The sequence below is a fragment of the Stegostoma tigrinum genome, chromosome 5 (assembly GCF_030684315.1).
Source record: "Stegostoma tigrinum isolate sSteTig4 chromosome 5, sSteTig4.hap1, whole genome shotgun sequence".
NCBI lineage: Eukaryota > Metazoa > Chordata > Chondrichthyes > Orectolobiformes > Stegostomatidae > Stegostoma > Stegostoma tigrinum.
Genome location: NC_081358.1, coordinates 29401234 through 29423322, shown reverse-complemented (window position 1 = coordinate 29423322; position 22089 = coordinate 29401234). Strand labels below are relative to the sequence as shown.

General features: G+C 39.6%; 1 protein-coding gene across 2 annotated transcripts in view; it reads left to right on the top strand.

Annotated features, from left to right (window-relative positions):
• Positions 1-21817, top strand: part of sulf1 (sulfatase 1) — a 135415-nt gene extending 113598 nt beyond the window's left edge. For both annotated transcript variants that reach the window (XM_048529178.2, XM_048529179.2), the window contains exons 17-19: positions 873-1015; positions 3677-3800; positions 18692-21817. In XM_048529178.2, coding sequence (XP_048385135.2) covers positions 873-1015; positions 3677-3800; positions 18692-19587 — 1163 coding nt within the window. In that variant the 3' untranslated portion in view covers positions 19588-21817. The remainder of the gene's footprint in view (positions 1-872; positions 1016-3676; positions 3801-18691) is intronic.
• The last annotated feature ends 272 nt before the right edge of the window (positions 21818-22089 follow it).

Below are 22089 nucleotides of genomic sequence, written 5' to 3'. Positions count from 1 at the left end.
TACAAAGACAATATTTTGTCTTTTTTTTACTTATTAGTTCTACAATAATAGTGTTAGCGAGGAAAGGCTGTGTGGGCAGTTAACAGGAAAAGCTTATGTAATAAAACCTCAGGTTATCCCTGGTACCTCTGCGTAAGTTTTAGGCAGTGTCAGTCATTACTTCCAATGTTAGCAATGTGTTGTGGCCCGTTGACAGATTTAACTCTGTATTATGTGCAATGTAATACTACTGGGGCATTCAATCATATCACTGCACCCCCCCCCCTCCCCCGTTATAATATGAGGCATTTTGGACAACACATTACTGTGATAACCTTTGGCAGCATTTCCAGATCTGTCAGAGCAAGACATCTTTATGTTTATAAATAAGCAAAAATTTGTTTTGCAAACAAATGAAGGGAAATTCCTTTCAATTCAACTTAGTGCTAGTTCGAAGTGGCTCCTTCAGTACAGTCTGAATTGATTACCTCATCAACCTCATCAGTGGTACACTGTACTGTGTTTAAATAAGTTATGAATTGTGTGACTCGTGCCTGTTTATAAATGTTTGACTTTTAAAAGGTACTGATAGAGTGATTCTATGACAGTGAACTCACATGATATTGATGCAACAAGAATTTTCTCATTGGGAGCTTGCATCGGGAGGGATAACATCTTACATTGGTGGATGTGTATCTTGTAGTGGTCAGCGCGCCTAACATAAGCACTGCTCTGAATGGAAACAGAGATCAATGAGAGGCTGTAAGATTATGAGCAAATCCACAACTTCCTATTTCATGGTCCCACCATATGATAGATTTTACCATAATCATTGCATTCGGAAACGCTGTTTTCTTCTTTAACCTAAAAAAGGCTTTTCCCTTTCATTACAGTAGGATCCTTCTGTGCTTGTACAAGTTCTAACAATAACACTTACTGGTGTTTGCGAACCATCAATGAGACTCACAACATCCTCTTCTGCGAATTTGCCACAGGTTTCCTTGAATATTTTGACATGAACAGTGATCCATATCAAGTAAGGAAGTTTTTCTTTTGCCCAGTGAATCCAAAATTGAAATCATCTTGAGATAAAAAGACAGATACAGACTGGCAAAGCTATTTCTTTGATTTATATTCTAAGCCATTGAGTTCTGATGGTGCCGCTACACTGCTAGAAGTGAAATGCGTGAGAATTTTCAGCCGCCATGATACTGACCGTTGACTAGTCTTAAGATCCAAGTCAGGTACTTAACATTCCAAAAAGATGTGCATGTTGTCTACATCATGTAGTATGTGGACATTCCAAACCTATACCATCCATGGTGTGTCAAGTGTTTACTAATTACACTCCTGAAAGATCTGACTCCAGTTTTTATTTGGGCAGCCTCATCCTAGATGCCCTAACCAGCAGGCTCAGTTTCAGTTAATCTATCCTATTGAACGCTCTTGATCTCATTGAATGGCTAACAGGCTCGAAGGGCTGAAATCCCTACTCCTGTTCAGAGTTAATCGTCCAAATTCCAGAAAATACAACCCGAGTTCACATGATTCCACCCCCCCCCCACAACCCACGCATCCGAAAATTTAACTCTTGGAGATCAGATGTCATTCTAGAAAACGTCAGCAGCTGTATACTAATATTAAAGAACGATTTAACAAAATGTGACACAAAAATAATGCCTTCCTTCCCATTGGGTCATACAGCTTGGAAACTGACCCTTTGGTCCAACCAGTCCATGCTGACCATAATCCCAAATTAAACTAGTTACACCTACCTGCGTTTTGCCCATATCCCCACAAACATTTCTTATTCATGTACTTATCTAAATGTCTTTTAAATGTCGTAACCGTATGCACATCCACCACTTCCTCTGGAAGCTCAGTCCACACACAAACTACTCCCTGTATAAAAAAGCTGCCCCCATGTCCACTTTAAATCTTTTTCTCTCAGTTGTACGGCCCTCACCACTGGCCCTTTGTAGCCCCTATACCAACTTACTGCCAACCCATGGCCCCCATCCAGCACCCTTTTCCCCATCTCTTATGGAATCAGAATTATAGAATTATTACAGTGCAGAAGCAGGCCATTCTGCCCTTAATTTCAGTACTGGCTGCAAAGTATTTCAATTTATGATTAATCTCTGGCCTTTTTTCGAACCCTACACATTGTTTGTATGTAAATAAACATCTATTTTACAGCACAACTCATGTTTACACCATGAGTAAACTTCAGGGCCTATGTACAGATGAGAAACTAAAATTCTATAAGATAAAGTAAGTGTATTGCATTCTTCACAATCCCGAGAAAAACACTGCCATTCACCAAAATTGGTTTACTACATTTCATTTTTTTCTCTTCAGTAAAGTTCTATAAAAATAAACGTTGAATTTAGGTGTGACAAACATTGGACTTCGTAGTCGCACATCAAAGAATCCAAAGCCAGTTGTAGCTGGCAATAGAAATGTGAAATGGAGGCATCCCATTGTGACAAAGGATCCTTGGGAAATCAGATATGTAGCATTAATAAAGTAATGGAAATTAGACACATGTAAACAAGTAGAGCGAAATAGAGGGCAATAATTTATTTATCTTTCCAAACTTTGCTCAAAGATTAAAAGGGCTGGAGTTTTAAATCCGTTTACTGTCTTGACAGGCCCCATTCTCAACTTGATGTCCCATTGAGTTTATTCATCTTTCATGCACATCCATGTATACTCCTAACAATCCTACAAGGTACTCGATCTCTCCAAACAGGTCGCTTACCTCCCCCAGAGGGCAGTTTTCCTTCCATAAAGTGTCACAGGACTAGATTCAATAGGCACATGGCTATCAAAATTAATTCACTAGTCTCAGACCCGCGCTAACCTGGTCTGATCAGCACACTTCTGATTTCACCTCCCCAAAATCCTGCAATGGCTGGGGTTAGCTCCTCCCATTCCCACTCCAGGTATCCCCTACTTAAGGACAGCCCCTGCTCCCGGTACACAACTCCGTTCCTCACTCCCCCTGCTCCCTGTGCAGGACTCCCCCACTCTCCCCACAGCTGGTACAGGACTCATCCCACTCCCCTTGCTCCCTGTGCAGGGCTTATCCACTCTTCCCACTCCCAGTACAGTCTGCCTTTTGCACTGGGCTTTGCAGCTGCCCCTACCCAGCCCCCTCATCAGTGACACACGCGACAATGATGTCACTGTCACTGAGATGTGGGGAGGCAGTACCCTATTGGTATATAAACTATGCTATTAATATAGAGACTCAGCTAATGGCTGGGACTTGGGTTTCATCCCACTATGCTAGATGATGGCATTTGAGTTAAATGAATTCTGAAATTAGCCATCTAATAATATATTGGTTGTTGGGGAAACGGCCGTCTTGTTCATCAATGTCTTTTTGGGAAGGAAGCGTCTACCCTACAAGAGACTGCAGACCCATGGCAATGTCGCTGACTCTTCACTGCCCTACAGGCATTAAATGTTGGCTCTGAGGCAGTGCAATATGCCTTTTACCTTTTGCTGCAGACGGTTCTCAGCCTTACTTGTATTCTGAATGATGTCGCCAAATGAGCAGCCCCCATCTAAGCTCAACAGTTCAGTTCTTGTTTCTGACATAGTATGTAATGCTGTTGTAAACTGCAACATCGAAAAGCCTCCCCCATTAAGTGTAGAAGGCTGACCTGTTTTGATTTTGTGATTTCAGCTGACGAATACCGTACACATGGTAGAACGGGAAGTTCTTAATCAGTTGCACGTTCAGTTAATGGAGCTTAGAAGTTGCCAAGGACACAAACAGTGCACTCCACGGGCTAAAGGTGTGGAATCAGGTAATTTTCAGATGGCAAAATATGCAGTGATTCTCCTGAACTCTCTTCATCTGGTGTCTTCATGTACAAGTAGTGAAATTATAAAAGAATATTGAATTTCTACTATTGTTATTAACATTTGTCAAAGAAAACACTTGGTTTGTGTTGTTTGCTTGGAATAGCATTCTTGTATTAGTGCAACATAGGTGGCCACATTATTTCACATTTCATCAGATGAAATCTTCATGAAAGACTGCATATTTGGATCACACTTGTCTAAAATGGATAGCATTTTTACAACATGAGTGAAAATCATCACAGAATTCACATTTTCATCAAATTGTTCTGATACTGAGAGTCCAGTTAGAACTTGTTACCATATGGTTCTCTTTAGGACAGCCCATCAAGCTAAGTCAGCTGATTTCATGTCTGTCATGAAAATGCACGTTTTCTGCTTTCATTTTCAAAAACAATTGAATTTTTGACTTGTTCATCAGCATTTTAATGTTGATTGTTATCAAAAGCTGAGATAGTACACAGAGAGCTAATGATTACAGAAACACCATCCATATGTATCTTTTCTAAGAATTCCAGTTAAAAAATTAAAATGTGCACCAGTTTTAATTTTATCTTTACCTTTTTGACAGAAGACCTTTATTTTTAATCCATAGACTGTCAGCAGTTGCAGAGTTTGCTGCTTAATGTTCAACTGAGCCACCATTACATTAAAACAATAGGCAGCATCTTGAAATTACACTGTGTTAACAATCAAATGCTCGATGTATCATAGGAAATTCTTTCACCTCTTATCTTACCTGGGTATTAACCTACTTATTTGAAACAGATTCATTTTTGATTGTCAATGAAATGGACAATATATTCAAATGGGAAAATGGCAGTATTAAAATGGCACTAAAAGAGTTCATTAATATTGCGCAGTGCAATTTCAAGGACTCTTGACAGCACTCCTGCTCACATTACACGGCTATGGGCCTGTAATCCTCCTTCGCGTAATCTAAGGCAAGTCTGTAGTGCAGTGTTGAAGGAACATTGAGCTGTGAATGAGGTCTTAAAGTGAGATTCCACCTGCTGTCCTGGTAGATTGGGGAGTATTTGCATTCAGATGTCATCAGTTGAAGAAGACTTGGAGAATTCTAACGGTGCCCTGTTCAACATTCTTAATTATCTGGCTGCTGTGGAGTTATTTCTATCATAAATTGACTGTTATATTTTATCCACCAGATGACAATCCCTACAATTTAGGAAAAACTATTTAATTATCTATCTTATTCTGATACGTTTTTATGTGAATGCTGCCAAACAGATGCAAACTTTTTTTATTGTACTGCTACGTAAATGTCTAGAACAGTTCTATCTCTAATATTAGCCTTAAACTACAAAACCAGAAATATCCAACGCATTATACTAATGAAAACAAAATTTATCATTCAAAGATAGTAGGAACTGCAGATGCTGGAGAATCTGAGATAACAAGGTGTAGAGCCGGATGAAAACAGTAGGCCAAGCAGCATCAGAGGAGCAGGAAAGTTGACATTTCAGGCCTAGACCCTTCTTCAGATTTCTGAAGGGTGTAGGACCAAAACATCAGCTTTCCTGCTCCTCTGATGCTGCTTGGTCTGCTGTGTTCATCCAGCTCTACACCTCGTTATCTCTAAAGTTTATCATTCCATTTCTGTGTTTCTTCTCTCGAACCTGTTGAAGCCTTCCACTCCCATTTTCTGTATTCATATTTTATCATTTTTAATTTGATTTTACTTACTTCTATGTAACCCCACTGTATCCTCTCTAATTCACAAACTTTTAATTTGCTTTGTGACTGCATGTCCAATTTGGAGACATTCTAAATTATTGTTTAGTTGGGTTTAAAACTGATTTTGAAGACATTTTTAAACCATTGAAAGGTTGATGTGACCCAAAAAAGTCAACTTTTCCAGCCCATCTTTATATAGTTTACTGATTTTATAACAGATTTGTGATGCATTAATCCAGAAGTTAGATGGGCTTGAGATCGGTATGACGGGTCAGCACAACATCGAGGGCCGAAGGGCCTGTACTGTGCTGTAATGTTCTATGTTCTATAAGTTCTTCGAATGTGCAAACTTGATCGAGTGATTACTCAAATTTAATATTTTGGTCACCATATCTAAGAAATTCTGTGTGAAATAGGCTGTAGTCTTCCCAACAAATGAACTATCCTCTTTGGGAAGAAATGTGTCCATCATCCACGCATTGGTTGCAGCTGTATCCAACCTGAACAGACCTTTTCCTGTATGATTCCCTATGAAACTTGAGCATAGTTAGACAAAGAAAAGAAATTACATTTAAATTAAGCAGGTTGACCCAGGAGAACTGCTTTTCTTTGTGAGGAGATACATACTATAACAGGAAGCGCCTCAGCATGTAAAAGCTATGTTGGTTAGTTGCCCTGCCTGTAGATGAGACGTAGACAATCCTTCATTTCTGGAAGTTGAGAACAAAAATGTTACTTTCACCGAGCTACGCAGCCAAAGTTTAGTTGTCAAGTATTTGCAAGACTCTGAAGTGACGGTAGTGAAACCTAAAGTTAACGTAATATTATGAACAGTGACTGTTAGCATGAAGCTTGTAAAGCAGCTAATATTGAAAAGAGGATCAAGTACAAATGTAATAAGGATTCATTTTGAATTTAGGTGTAGGTGTAGATAAGCAATAAAATAATCATCAGCCCATGTTATATCTCCCCCATATTCTAATCTGCTGACATCAAAGAGAATAAGATGTGATGGAGTTGTTAAACAGTCTACCAATTCACTATCATCCATTGACACTTCCTCACAAAGTCAAAACCTATCCCTGTAGTTTTTTATACATTTCTGTTGTTTAAAGAAGTGTCTATAGAAGCTTATCTTCTTAATTAAGACTGCTGTTTTTTTCTTTCTGTATTATTCTAGGTTTCCCAGCCATGTTGGCTTGATTAATTCTTGTGTTAAAAGTTACTTTTTTCTCTCTATTTAACTATATTACATTATTCTTCAGGCTGTGCATGGACAGATACATTTATGAGTGATTTACCATTCTAAAAATATTAACAAAAATTACTCTTGTATTTTCCTAATCAGGAAATAAAGGTGGAGGAAGCTTTGATCAGCACAGGTATCCATAATTTTTATTCTCTTAATCAGCTTTCTTTCCAACCAATTGCATGAGCTGGCCCATTGAAGCTTTTGTATTAGATTTCTTGCACTCAGCTTTCCTTGGTGCATGTCAACTCATCCTTTAACAAATAACAGCTAAATCTTATTTCAGATCATCTGTTTTACTTAACTCTGCTTTTTGGGTACCACAGGATTCATAATATTTTACCTTTGCTTAGATTACTGGTTTCAGATATACTGCTTCATGAAGATGGGATTGATTTCAAATTGAAGATAAATTGATTCTCCAAAACTGTTGTACATGCACATTTGAAAACACCCGTGAATATTCACACACTAAATCAGATCACACATGTTAACTGACACTGTGATAACTGAAAAACAGGACTTCTGTTGAGGTAGATCTTTTGCTGGATTTCATTAGCAGTTCTCCTAAAATATCAACAAAGTTCAAATATAAGTTATGCTTATTGAGTTTCTGCAATCTTTTGCATTGGTCTTGAAAGGGTGATGTTGGGAGGCTTCCCAACCCACAATATCAGTCTGACTGAGTTAATTATTATGGTGTTTCTTCTGATTGATCCATGTATAGAGCTTTCATGAGTCTCTTAAAATCAGACATTTTTAGATGTAATTTTTAAAAGGGTTAAATATATCAAATAAATTATGAAGGAACTGACTATAGTACACCAATGTAACTAGTAAATGGCTTTCTATACAGGTTTTACAGACGTTTTTACTCACTTTAAAGCAAAAGGTTATACATGGTAAACAATGTTTAATTTTTTGGATGAACTTATTTTCAATGGTATTCATAAAATTGCACTAGTTTAACACATTTAAAATATCAGCCGATTTTCTTAATGCTAAAACAGGAAAATTACCATTACATTCTAAAGTGCTGCCCAATTGTGCTGGTTCATGAAAGATTTCATGAATATGAGTATACAAGTGATGCGAGTAAAAACTTGAACCATAACTTAGTTGCAGAAAACTAGAGCGATTTTGAGAGCAATTTGTGCACAGATTGTATCCAAAATGGAAAATATGTTCCATTATGGTAATATACAGACTAGTTGGAATTTTTAAACTGTATTTGTGCTTATGTAAACTGGGTTCAGGAGGCACCTTGAAGTAATTCTATATTTTAAAAATTGAATCATCAATGCCAGAAGTTCTTAAGAATTTTGCACAAATTAATCCACTTTCTTGAACCAGTTATTTTGGTAACCTTTTGTTTAAATATAATTTACAGGCTTCAGATTGTCTTTCACATTTCGAAGGATATCTTAGAAAATCTAATATGAATTTACTATATTTTTGTAAACTGTCTGAAAACTATGAGCTTTCACTGATGGATAAAGTGAGCTTGCATCTCGTACTTGCTTAATACGCTCCGCTGCTTGGCAGAACAGCTCAGGAAACTGCTGAATCGAGCTTCACAATAGACCGCACAGCCATTTGCCACAGATCACACAGGGATATTCCCCAACAACTCTGGAAACTAGTGTCATAAGGAAGCTATGGGGAAAATACATCATCTGTTCTTGTGGTAACAAAATGGAATGAAGTGTAGGGACATCTTAAACTGGAAGAAGTGCTTCAGAGATTGGGAGACTTTCAGAGTATTGCCTACAAAGAATGAGAATTAAGGGAAATATGTGCTCTAAATTTAACACTTTTCAAACAAATGGCAAGAGACAAGTTATGTTTTTTATACACTGATTAAATCATCTCATCCTAAGAGTAAAGAGTTCAAACATAAAATGATTTTCTATTTAAAACATGTTCTACTTAACACAGTCTAAAATAAATCAGGCTATTTACATAGACTCAAAATGATGTATGTACCTAATTTAATCTTATTTTTAAAATCTAACTGATTGATATTTGCCTCTTTTTGTTCCTGCTACCTGGTTGCCAGGGAACAGCAGCATCGAAAGTGGCCAAAGTTGAGGAGGCCTAGCTTCAAGTCCTTGTGAGTGACTAAAAGCTATTTATTAGTATTCATTCATCAAATAGGGAAGATATCACTGTTACAATGCTGGTTGAAACTTAACTCTTAAGTTTTCAATTTCCATGCATCCCTGGTTTTGCAATTTTGTGGCCCTGACTATTTTATCTTAACTCGTCCCTGAAAATGTTGTAGCCGCAAGATATTTATTAATGTGGTTTTATTGGAGAAGGGATAATTGCACAGAAGTAATGGTAGCTGTAATTTGACAGTCGGGATTGCAAGGAATTGATTACTTTTGACATTTTGTTGCATGGGCAGTGGCATCTTTGTTAAAGCAAACAATGTGAGTGCTTTTTCAGAGTGTACATTGTTGTTGCAACAATTAAAAGATTCTGCCACATCTTCTGTCTTTCAACAGGTCTTCTTTCATTCTCAGACAAATTAGTTCTTTTTTTTCTTCCTTTATGCCTAATTCCATAATTCTTTAAATTCTGAAGTCAAAACTATCTCTTTTTATTTTTAAAATACTTTTCTATTATTATCTGGTGTCAGATTGTTAACTGACAGGAGAGAGGAGAAGAAGGTTATTATCAGGAGGAATGGCAGTACCTGACTCTCCTTGTCTGTATTTAAAGCTGAGATAGATTCTCGATCAGTTGGGAATCAAAGGGCGATGGGGCAAGGGCAGGATTGTAAATGTGAGGACTGTCGGTTCAGCGATGATTCTATTGAATGGCAGTGCAGGCTCGAGGGGCCAAATGGCCTACCCCTGTTCCTGTTTCTTATAGTCCTGCCTCTACTGACAGTGAGATAATAAGTGGCGACTAAGCTCTTTCTTAGAGAAGCAACAATATCTGCATCTACAAAGGCCATTCACTAAATGCCCCAGATGTCATTTACACAATAACCATGATAAACAATTGATAGATAGACTTGTTCTTTGAGCCTGGAAAGGGTATATCACACGGAATGATCCAAAAGATAAATAACAAAAATGACCTGCATAATTGTAAAATTATTAAGTGAAACACCAGTACCTTAGGCTCTACTGAAACCAGAAGCAACCTTACCAATGTTGTCAGGTTTACTGAATTTAAATACCTTAAGTCATGGGCATGAACTGCACATTCTGTGGGTTTTTTGGTGAGTATTACCAGAATCCAGTTCAGTAAGAAGGCATCACAGTGGCTGTCATGGTTGTACTCCCACCGACATCCCACCAGACCACACATTCAGTGATTCGCTATGAAAAAAAAAATTTGAGCAGGAAGGTCATAGTCTCAGCCCCTTTCTTAATGCCCCAATACCTTTAACTCCCTTGTTAGACAGGAATTTACCCATCTCTGCCTTTCAATGACCCTGCCTCCACAAGGATGTTAGAAGAAAACTCTTATGCCCAATTCCACCTTAAATGGGAGGCCTCTTATTTTTAAACTGTCAACTCTGGTTACAGATGGAAATACCGTTTCAACATCCTTTCTGTCAAGTCCCCTCATGTCCATAAATGTTTCAATACTTCATGTCTCATCCTTTTAAACTTCAATGGATACACATCCACCTAATCAACCTTTCCTCGTAAGATAAACTCTTCATCCCAGGAATCAGTCGAATGAACCTTCTCAGAACTGTTACTAATGCAGTTATTTCCTTTCTTAAATAAGAAGGTGAAGACTATGCACAATATTCCAAATATGAGTTTCAGCAATATCCTTTTTACTGTAGCAAATTATTCATGCTGTTATATTCCAATCTCCTTGCAATAAATGACACTTTTTTGTTTGCCTTTATAATCACTTGTTGTAACCTTTGGTTCATGTACTAGGATATTCAGATGCATTTATACCTCAGAGCACCTCTCTCCATTTAAGTAATATGCTGCTATTTTAATTTTCCTGCTAAAGTTGACAAGTTTATAGTTTCCCAAATTATACTCCATCTGCCAAAATTTTTTTGGCCACTCACTTACTTTATTCTTATCCTTTTGCGGACTCCTTATGTCCTTTTCCCACTTTAATCTCTCAACTATGGCCCTGTCAGAAAAAAAACTGCAAAGTTTTCCCTGCTGCTCTCAATGAAACACAAGCAGCCATTTATTTCATTGGTCTTTATGAGAATATACTGTATTTGAATTAGCAGTTGAATTTCTTACATACCATCAGTAAATGAGTTCCAAACATGCTTTGAACATCTCCTGTTCTGTTTCCACATGGAATCACTTAAAGGGGATAAAATATATTAAAAAAACTACATAACCCTGACCCTTATTTTTAAGGTTTGATCTTCTTCTATAGTGATAGATATGTTTTCTCATAGAATCCGTACAGTGTGTATACAGGCCATTCAGCCCAATAACCCCACACTGTCTCCCCATAGAGCATCCCAGCTAGACTCCATTTAGGTGTCTCCTATTTAAAGTCTTGACAATGGGCATATAATAAAGGTAACATCAATCTCTCAGTAATGAATTAATTTGAATAGGTGATGTACAGTAAGATGAACCGTAGGGTCTTTTATGGGGCTCTGTATTTCAATGAGAGGATAAATCAGTTCATGTTCGTGAACTGCGCCTCATTATATTTGTAAATTACTGCTTATTCATACTGACCGATTTGCCTCACTTTCTCTCAGCATACGTTGCCCACTTCATTAATAAAACTTTATTTTTAGCTTGTAAGTTCATCATGTTGTTGCTGCAGTCCTGCTTTTGTATTCCCCCTGAATTTCTAACCATTCGTCATTTTTCATTGCCTGATGTTTGCAAGAAGAAACCTATCCAACCACCTGATTGTCCAAACCAAGTATGGAAGGTGGGTGGGTGGATAGTCATTTTTACCACTTGCTCCTTGTTGATTTTGGTTGGATTTACTTTTGATTTTCAGCTTTGACCATTTTCCCTAACTCTCACAGGCCTTGCTGTTCACCTAACAGGACCTAAGATTCATTCAATTTCTAAGGTTTTCCCTCTAAGTAACACAGGCTTCTTAAGTTTGTTTTTGTGTCAGCATTTATTTATTGCATGTGACATTTTCAAACAACTTAAAATACAGCTTTAAAAATTGCCTTAAATTTTCATTTTTCAATTTTCTTGGTGATTGGCTGAATGTAGCTGCTGGTTAGTTTCCTTGACTAGATGAAGTAAACCCAAGGATTTTAAAGCCTTGATCTGATTTAAGCTCGGAGGGTAGATACGGGGATCTTAGGTGGACAATGTCATAAGTCTCCACAGATGAATGGTTAAGAAGCCAGGCCACCACAGCATGGTAATCTTAATAACTGGGGCATTGGGAGGTGAGGTTGTGGTTTGTGACCGGTGGAGGAAACAAAGCAGCAGACACTAAGATTACTTTATGGAGAGTACTTCACTGGTAAGCCACAATAGTAATTTGACTCTTTGGTGGTATATTTCATTCTGCTGTCAGTGGAAATGATTCAAATGTGCTTGGAGCTGGATCTGTCCAGTTCAAACCTAAAATGACAATGGGGCTCCTATTTTCATCTTTGGGCCAAGATTTCTGTGTTAAAATGGGCCTCTGGCCTGGTATAAGCAGGTAGCTTGGACATCTGGCAACAGAACCTTTTGTAATAGAGTGGCCCACGTCAGCACTATCTGACCTAGTGAAGTTGCCGACTCCATGGCCTGTTACCACGCTGTAGGAATGCTATGCTTCTATGATTATGATGCTATTCCTGCTTTGCTTATACCAGACAAAAATAAGCAAAATCTATGTATGTAAAACGTGAATGTGTAATAAAATCATAAAGCAATTTATTCAAAATATAACATGGAAACTCTGTCCTACTGCAATTTGCTGCCAGACATGAAAGCAGCAATGTGGGTCAGCTAGAACAAAAACAACATAAACAAATGTTGTTACAAACATGCATCTGCGGAGAGAAAGACAATTACCTTTACAGTCAATGACCTTTCATCAGAACCAGATGTGGGACAGACACCTTCTAATTTTCATTCCTATTGAAATCAGTGAGTAGGGTTTTATTCTCATTCCCATGGGTATGGGAAGCAAGAGTTGATCAAGGCAGAAATATTTCTCTGAATGATTACTTTTATTGGCATTAAGGCAGTTTTACCAACAGAGATGCCTTCAAGCTTCTCCAACAGTATAATTTGAAACTCAAAATGCTAAATCTTCAGCTTCCAGTGGTTCATTTGTTGACGTCCTCTTTCTGGTTCTGTCTCCTAATACTCACAAAACGGCTATTTTACATCTCTCATTCATGCAGCAAGACAGTTCACAGATATTTTCTCCCTTTGCTTTGTTTAATGGCTTGAAAAACTCCCTATCATAGTAATGGTTTGTGTTAGTTCCAATCTTGTCTTTATGTCCCTGTAAGTACAGTTTGTCTCTTGAACGCAGCAGTTAGCCTTCAACAGTCCGAAGCAATGATAATATGTGGTAACATTAGAGCTTGTCACAACACACACAACATCAACTTTTAGTCCAACAGGTTTATTTGAAATCACAAGCTTTCTGAGTGACGCTCCTTCGGCAGGTGAAGTAGAGGCAAGCGCACAAGCACAGAATTTTTGACAGGGAGTTTTCAAATAAACCTGTTGGACTATAACCTGGTGTCATGTGACTTCTGACTTTGTCCACCTCAGTCCAACATCGGCACCTCCACATCAACATTTGGGCTTGGTTAAGCATCTCAGGATGCCTTCTGATTTCAGTCAAGTTTGTTTGTTCAGTGTTCTTTTTGTTGTGAGTCAAATCCTGATTTGTTTTGTTCATTTCATGGGGCATATGTGTTGTTTGCTGGGTCAGCATTTATTGCCCCTTCCTAGTATTTTAATATATAATCCAAGGTGTCCAGCCCATTCTGTTGGTTTCACTTCACAACTGCTACCAAAAGTCGACATTGAGAAGGGAGGCAGTTGATAAAAGAGTTGGTAGTCAGAGGAATGGAGGAATAGGGGTTTCTGAAGCAACAACAAAGGAGTGAGACCTATGTGTTCAGGTACGTGGCTCTTTGAAAGAGGTGGTAATGAAGGGATTTGGCATGCTTGCCTTCATTGGTCACAGCATTGAGCATAGGTGTTGAGATGTCATGTTGTGGCTGTAAGGGACATTGGTGAGACCACTTTTAAAGTGCTGTGCACAGTTCTGGTTACCCTGCTTTAGGAAGAATATTATTAAATTGGAGAGGGTGCAGAAATTATAGCAAAGATGTTACTGGGACTAGAGGGTTTGGCTGAGAAGGAGAGGCTGGGTAGGGTAGGACATTTTCTCTGGAGCATTGGAGGCTGAGGGGTGGCCTTACAGAGGTTTATAAAACCATGAGGGCCACAGAGAAAGTGATTAGCAAAAGGTCTTTGTGCTGGGGTAGGGGAGTTCAAGCCTGGAGGGCATAGATTTCAGGTGAGAGGAGAAAGATTTAAAAAGGAGCTGAGGGGCAACTTTTTTTCACACAGAAGGTGATTCATATGTGGAATGAATTTCCAGAGGAAGTAATAGATGCAGGTAAAGTTACAAAAGTTAAAAGACATTTGGGCAGGTACATGAATAGGAAAGGTTTAGATTAGATTAGATTAGATTCCCTATGGTGTGGAAACAGGCCCTTCGACCCAACAAGTCCACACCGCCCCTTGATATATCCCCCTATAACCCACACACCCCTGAACACTACGGGCAATTTAGCATGACCAATCCACCTAACCTGCACATTTTTTTGGACTGTGGGAGGAAACCAGAGCACCTGGAGGAAACCCACGCAGACACGGGGAGAATGTGCAAACTCCACACAGGCTTTGAATCCACCCAAGGGTGGATTCGAACCCAGGTCCCTGGCACTGTGAGACTGCAGTGCTAACCACTGAGCCACCATGCCGCCACGGGAGGGAGATAACAAGGTGTAGAGCTGGATGAACACAGCAGGCCAAACATCCTGCCCTCCTGATGCTGCATGGCCTGCTGTGCTCATCCAGCTCTCCACCTTGTTATCTCAGATTGTCTAGCATCTGCAGTTCCTACTATCTCTAAAATGTTTAGCGGGATGTGGGTCAAACACAGGCAAGTGTTAGTTTAGTTTGGGAACTTGGTCAGCATGGATGAGTTGGACCCAAGGATCTTCTTCCGTGCTTACGACTATAACTCGATGAGTGGCTTATAGCAGGCACCCCATTCCTGACGGCAATCTCAGTCAGGCACTGAGTGCCTTTCATCATGGGATCCCCATTCCTGAAGTAACAAACTGTACACAGGCTTTTGCCACAGGGCAACAGGCCCAATTGCAGCTGAGTTAATGCCAACAGAGGTGAGCAGAAGACTTTAAATGGCCACTTAAGGGCCTCGATTGGCAGCCGGATGGGTTTGTTTGACCATAAGCCTTCCCAACCAGAATTCTGGCAGAGGAGGGAAGGAGATGGGGCTTGGTGTACCATGACCCCACTTAAGTAAATGTCCTTTTGGCCTCCAAGCTTACCACCCATGGGAATGGAAGATTCAGTGCAAAGTTAACATTTCGTGTCAGTGAGATTTGGGCCATTCTGGCATGTGACACCAAAATGCTCACTGTGATGTGAAACAGCTACTAAATCTAAAGCTAGGAATAAAACCAGGCAAACCAGCTGGCATCAAACTAGGACTAGAAAAAGCAACAGCAAATCTCACAGCCCTGTTGACATGTACTAACTTGTGGCAGTTTATGCCAGAATTAAGAGACCAGTCCCATAGTTTACTCACAGAGTAATCCTGCACAATGTTGGGGGCATACTGCAGGTGGTGGTACAGTGGTATATCGTCAGAAAGAAGCTGTGTTGGGAGTCCTCAATATTGACCCTAAACCCCTGTGAAATATTATTGCATCAGATCAAACATGAACAAGGAAAGCTTTGGCTAAATACCACCAACCTGGCCTTCTCGATTGACGAATCAATGCTCCTTTATATTGAACTCCACTTGGAGGAAGCACTGAGTGTGGCAAAGGCACAGAATGTACTCTTGGTGTGAGATTTTAATGACCGTCGCCTAGAGAAGCTCAATAGCATCATTACTGACTGAGCAGGCTAAATCCTAAAGTACTAGGTTGGCATAGTGGTTAGCACTGCTGCCTCACAGTGCCAGGAACCCAGGTTTGATTCTACCCTTAGGTGACAGTCTCTGTGGAGTTTGTACATTCTCTCCTCTCTGCATGGGTTTCCTCCCACAGCCCAAAGATGTGCAGGGCTAGGTGGATTGGCCATGCTAAATTGCCAGTAGTGTCCAGGAATGTGCAGGCTAGGTGGGTTAGGGAGGTGGGTGGATCAGGGTGGGCTGCTCTTTGGAGGGTCAGAGTGGACCTGATAGGCTGATTAGCATGCTTCCAACTTGTAGAGACTCTATGACTCACAAAATAGTTCTTGTATTTATTTGGGGAGCAGCATCAATGGCTGTGACGTCTTCATATGGTTACATTGAAATCAGACATTACTAACAATCTGTCAGAAAGTAGCCAACATCAGTTCTGAGATTATTTTTTCATTGTATAAATAAATTTGAGCTAGAGCCTGGATTTTAATTGAGGAATCTTTCCACCAGAAATAATTTGCAGGAACACAAAAATTTACAAATAAAGGCATAATACTGCAGATTCTGGAAATCTGAAACAAGCTCAGAAAAAACTGGAGAAACTCAGCAGGTCTGGGAGCATCTATGGAGAGAAAGAGACAGAGTTAACATATTGAGTCCAATATGATTCTTCTGCATTTTCAACTGCAAGTACTTCCAGATGTATGCATTTATCTGTGTGTGAGAGATTGTGTATCACAGAATCAAACAATTGTTACTGCACAGAAGTAGGCCATTCAGCTGTTGAATCTGAGTTGGCTTTCTGAAAAAACAATTCACCTGCTGCCATTCCTTTCCCCCTCCCCATAGCCCTGCACATTATTTCTTTTCAAATAATAAATGAATCTATCTTGAATGCAACGGTTGAATCTGCTTCCACCATACCCTCAGGTAGTCCGTTCCAAACGTTATCCATATGATGCATGAAAAAGCGTTTCCTTGTATGGCTGTTGTATCTTGGAATTATCTCAAATCTGTCTCATCTTGTTCTTGATCCTTCCACCATTGGGAATAGTTTCTCCTGACCTGCTCTGTCTGTCTGTGCCCCTCATGGTTTTGAGCATCTGTATCCTCATACCCTTTTCTCCAAGAAAAATGACACTAAGCGAGGGTGAATAGTGAATTATGAGAATGCTGAGGACTTCAGAGGGACATTGACAAGTTGGCCAAATCGACCAATGTCAATGAAGGGAAGTTTGAGGTAATGCATTTTGGGAGAAGAAACATGAAATGGCAATACATACTGAATAGGAGAACATTGAGGAGAATACAGGAGCAGAGGCACCTCAGGGTTCATGTACATGATTCTCTGAAGGTGGCCAAGCATGTTGAAACAGTTGTTAAGAAGGTTTATAGAAACCTTGAGTTTATAAATAGCGACATAAAGTACAAAAGCAAGGAATTGATGCTACACTTCTACAAATGATTGCTCAAACCACATTTGGAGTATTGTGTTCAGTACCAGGCACCTTATTTATGGAAGATATTAAAGGTCTGGAGAGAGTGCAGAGGAGATTTACTAGACTCATACCAGGAATAAGGGCTTTCAGATACAAGGCAAGATAAGCGAAACTGGGCTTATTCTCCTTGGAGCAGAGAAGATTGAGAGGTGACCTCACTGAGGTGTTAAAAAATTGAAAATAGTTTTTGACAGGATAAAGAAGGATATTCTGTTTCCATTCGTTGGTATGTCAGTTACTAGGGGTCACAATTTTAAAATTGTCAGCAAGAGAGCTAGGAGTGAGATGAAGAGGGACGTCTTTACTCAGTGAGTTGTTCGGATTTGGAATGTGCTGCTGGGGAAGTGGTGCTGGTGGATTCCATTGGAGGTTTCAAAAGAGAACTGGACAGATATTTGAAAGTGATGCACTTCGAGGGCCAAGGAGATAGGGCTAGAGAAGAGGACCGGCTAGGTATCTCTTCCAAGAGCCTGTACAGGCATTACAGGCTGAATGGCCTCTCTATTGTAAAATTCTATAATTCTATGAAAACAATCAATCTTATGACTCTCTTCTGCATTTCTTCTAAAGCCTTCACATCTTTCCCATATCTGGAATTAATACAATAGGTCGAATCTAAGTTCCAACTGAACCAAGCTTAGTGCCATGGACTTGGGCCTGTCTGTACTCCCCAGATGAACCATCGTTTTCAGTATCATCAGTATTTTAAACAGAATAGTTTGGAGAATGCATACACTAATGGACTCATTCACTTCCTGCCTGTTTTTTCTTAACTACCTGACAGACATCCATGTCCTCTCTCCCTGAATGTTCCCTTTATTATCCAGAACTAATAAAATTGTCAATCCTTTTGCTTTCCAAATACTATTGAAGTAAATTTAGAGGGTTATTAAGGGCTGTACAATTATTTCATAAGGTGAGAATTAACTTTAAACTTACACTGTGTTTACAGCATGCAAAATATAAATAGCTACATGTTTTTTAAGAAATTTCTTTATCGCTATGAGCTTTTGCCTGTGGTCTGTTATTATTTTTGCTTCTAAAAATTCTTCATTTACCTGTCGCCGGTAAAATTACAATGTGCACTTTTTCAATCTGTTCTTGCTGGGCGATCTTGTTCATGTCTTTGTATTGTGGGATGTTCTACCTTTAATTTTGCTTTAAGTACCAAGTTGATATTGGATCAGGTGCATGGCTGCATGCAAAAGCCATGTTTCAGCTACGGGCATGCACCATATATCAAAATAATCTACTTTGAATTTTTTGTTTCTGTCAGCAGAGGGCAGCTATGGGATGGATGGGAAGGCTAATCCAATTAAACTGCCAAACTTCACAGAATATATCAACTGGGAAGGACTTGAAAGCTTGTACAGTGTGGATGAAAGCTTGTTTGAACACAGGCCTAATTTTAGCCTTAGCTTTGGAGACTGGACTAATTACTGGAAGGATGTAGATAGAACATTTGCACTGTTGAAGACTTTTTCTGGACACATTAAAACTTCTGAGCCCATTGCATTGACTAAGGGCGGGACTCTTGATTTATTGACCATTGACACCACAGCACTGGACATGGCATCTACTGCATCGCCTCTTTTGGAAAATGTGTTTTCTACTGAGCCAGAGGGTGAATCTAGTGGCCTGACTGTATGGGAGATAAAAGAAGAACAACCTGCCGTACTTATAGACTCCATGAACACAATCCTAAATTTTACAAGTGGCAACAGCGCTAAGGAGAAAGTGTTAAATTACAATCGCATACCAGATAAGCATTTTTCAAATTCTGAACGGTGGAGACATAATCGAACACAAGAACTGATAAAAGAATGGGTAGAGCTAGAAAATGATCTGGGTGTCAGTGGAAATGGCCTGATGGAGATTGAGACCAGAAACAGCTTCTTACTACAGCCAAGTAATGTGCTTCCATCACCTAGCAATCAGAATGAAGTACAGGATGAGAAGCTGAACATCTTTGAAGATCAAACGTACCTTCCTGCTGGTTCTGTTGGTCAGTTTTATCGTCAAGCTGGCACAATTCCTCGTGAAGCCAGTGTCAGCAGCAATGAGAGTTCGGCAAGTGACCAACTTCAGGAAGAGCCCCCAAACAGTGGAGAAGGAATTCAAGGGAATTTCAGCATAGAAGGCAGTGCCTTTCCCCCACCGTCCTTTCCTTAACTTACAACCCATTCATTATTTATTTGGACAGCTAGTAATAACGGTTTGATTTTTTTTAAGGAACAATTTATATTGTGAGGCCTAAGCAAAACACATTCCACTTCCATTGGAGATAGGTTTTAATGACAGACCAACATTGGCAGAAATATCACAATTTTATTTTAGCAGTGTCATCTGGAATGAGGGAACAATAAGCTTATATTCCTCTTTTAATTGAGCTCTTTTACAGTTCTTTATATAGATATGTATTTAAATGTTCAGTATTATGTAACCAGGATCAAAATGTCTCAAGGTGCAGCAAGAAATTCTCCAAGCTTTCTCTAGTGTTCAGCCTGTAAAAATGTCATTGGTTTGGCCACTCGTGCAGAGTCTCATGATTGTGAGACTTCCGTTCCAAAAAGCCTCATTGTACACGTTAATTCACCATCAACAATGTAAAAGTACAGCAGTGTTTTCTTCTTACAAAGTTTTTTGCACTTTCATCATTCTTCACAAAATATTTGCAGAATTTGGCTGCCAAGTGTGGATGTATTAACAGTGCAGAGCATTGGCTCAGTAAGTTTTTTTTTTGAGCTGATCATTTTAGCTGTAATGTGTAAAGGAATTTTTATTCTGCGTTCTTCACACTAATGTGCTGTTACTTATCAGTTGTTTTTTTTTCTAAAATATTTTAGAATTGTTATTTTTGCCTTTGCTTTTTTTTTAACCTTTGCCTGTTTTGAACCTCTTTTGAATGAACGAACAAGGCAAAGTCAAAGTGCTGTATTTTCTTTCATTTCATTACTTTTTCCCATTTGCTGTCACACATGCACACATAATAGGACACAATATTTAAAGGGATATTGTACATCTGAAAATGTTTTGCAAATTCACTTTGTTGGCTGAGGGGCAAGAATTATCTGTCACTTTTATCTTGACAACATTAAGTGCACCTGTAATAATAGAACATAGAACATTACAGCACAGTACAGGCCCTTCGGCCCTCGATGTTGTGCCGACCTGTCATACCGATCTCAAGCCCATCTAACCTACACTATTCCGTGTATGTCCATATGCTTGTCCAATGATGACTTAAATGTCCCCAAAGTTGGCGAATCTACTACCGTTGCAGGCAAAGCGTTCCATTCCCTTACTACTCTGAGTAAAGAAACTACCTCTGACATCTGTCCTATATCTTTCACCCCTCAATTTAAAGCTATGCCTCCTCGTGCTCACCGTCACCGTCCTAGGAAAAAGGCTCTCCCTATCCACCCTATCTAACCCTCTGATTATTTTGTATGTTTCAATTAAGTCACCTCTCAACCTTCTTCTCTCTAATGAAAACAGCCTCAAGTCCCTCAGCCTTTCCTCATAAGCTCTTCCCTCCATACCAGGCAACATCCTAGTAAATCTCCTCTGCACCCTTTCCAAAGCTTCCACATCCTTCTTATAATGCGGTGACCAGAACTGCACACAATACTCCAAGTGCGGCCGCACCAGAGTTTTGTACAGCTTCACCATAACCTCTTGGTTCCGGAACTTGATCCCTCTATTAATAAAAGCTAAAACACTGTATGCCTTCTTAACAGCCCTGTCAACCTGGGTGGCAACTTTCAAAGATCTGTGTACATGGACACCAAGATCTCTCTGCTCATCTACACTATTAAGAATCTTACCATTAGCCCTGTACTTTGCCTTCTGGTTACTCCTACCAAAGTGCATCACCTCACACTTGTCTGCATTAAACTCCATTTGCCACCTCTTAGCCCAGCTCTGCAGCTTATCTATGTCTCTCTGCAACCTACAGTATCCTTCATCACTATCCACAACTCCACCGACCTTGGTGTCGTCTGCAAATTTACTAACCCATCCTTCTACGCCCTCATCCAGGTCATTTATAAAAATGACAAACAGCAGTGGACCCAACAGCGACCCTTGCGGTACACCACTAGTAACTGGTCTCCAGGATGAACATTTCCCATCAACTACCACCCTCTGTCTTCTTTCCAGCAAGCCAATTTCCGATCCAAACTGCTATGTCTCCCACAATTCCATTCCTCCGCATTTTGTACAATAGCCTATTGTGGGGAACCTTATCGAATGTCTTGCTGAAATCCATATACACCACATCAACCAGTTTACTCTCATCTACCTGTTTGGTCACCTTCTCAAAGAACTCAATAAGGTTTGTGAGGCACGACCTTCCCTTCACAAAACCGTGCTGACTATCCCTAATCAATTTATTCTTTTCTAGATGATTATAAATCCTATCCCTTATAACCTTTTCCAACACTTTACCAACAACTGAGGTAAGGCTCACTGGTCTATAATTACCAGGGTTGTCTCTACTCCCCTTCTTGAACAGGGGAACCACATTTGCTATCCTCCAGTCATCTGGCACTATTCCTGTAGACAATGACGAGTTAAAGATCAATGCCAAAGGCTCGGCAATCTCCTCCCTGGCTTCCCAGAGGATCTGAGGATAAATCCCATCCGGCCCAGGGGACTTATCTATCTTCACCT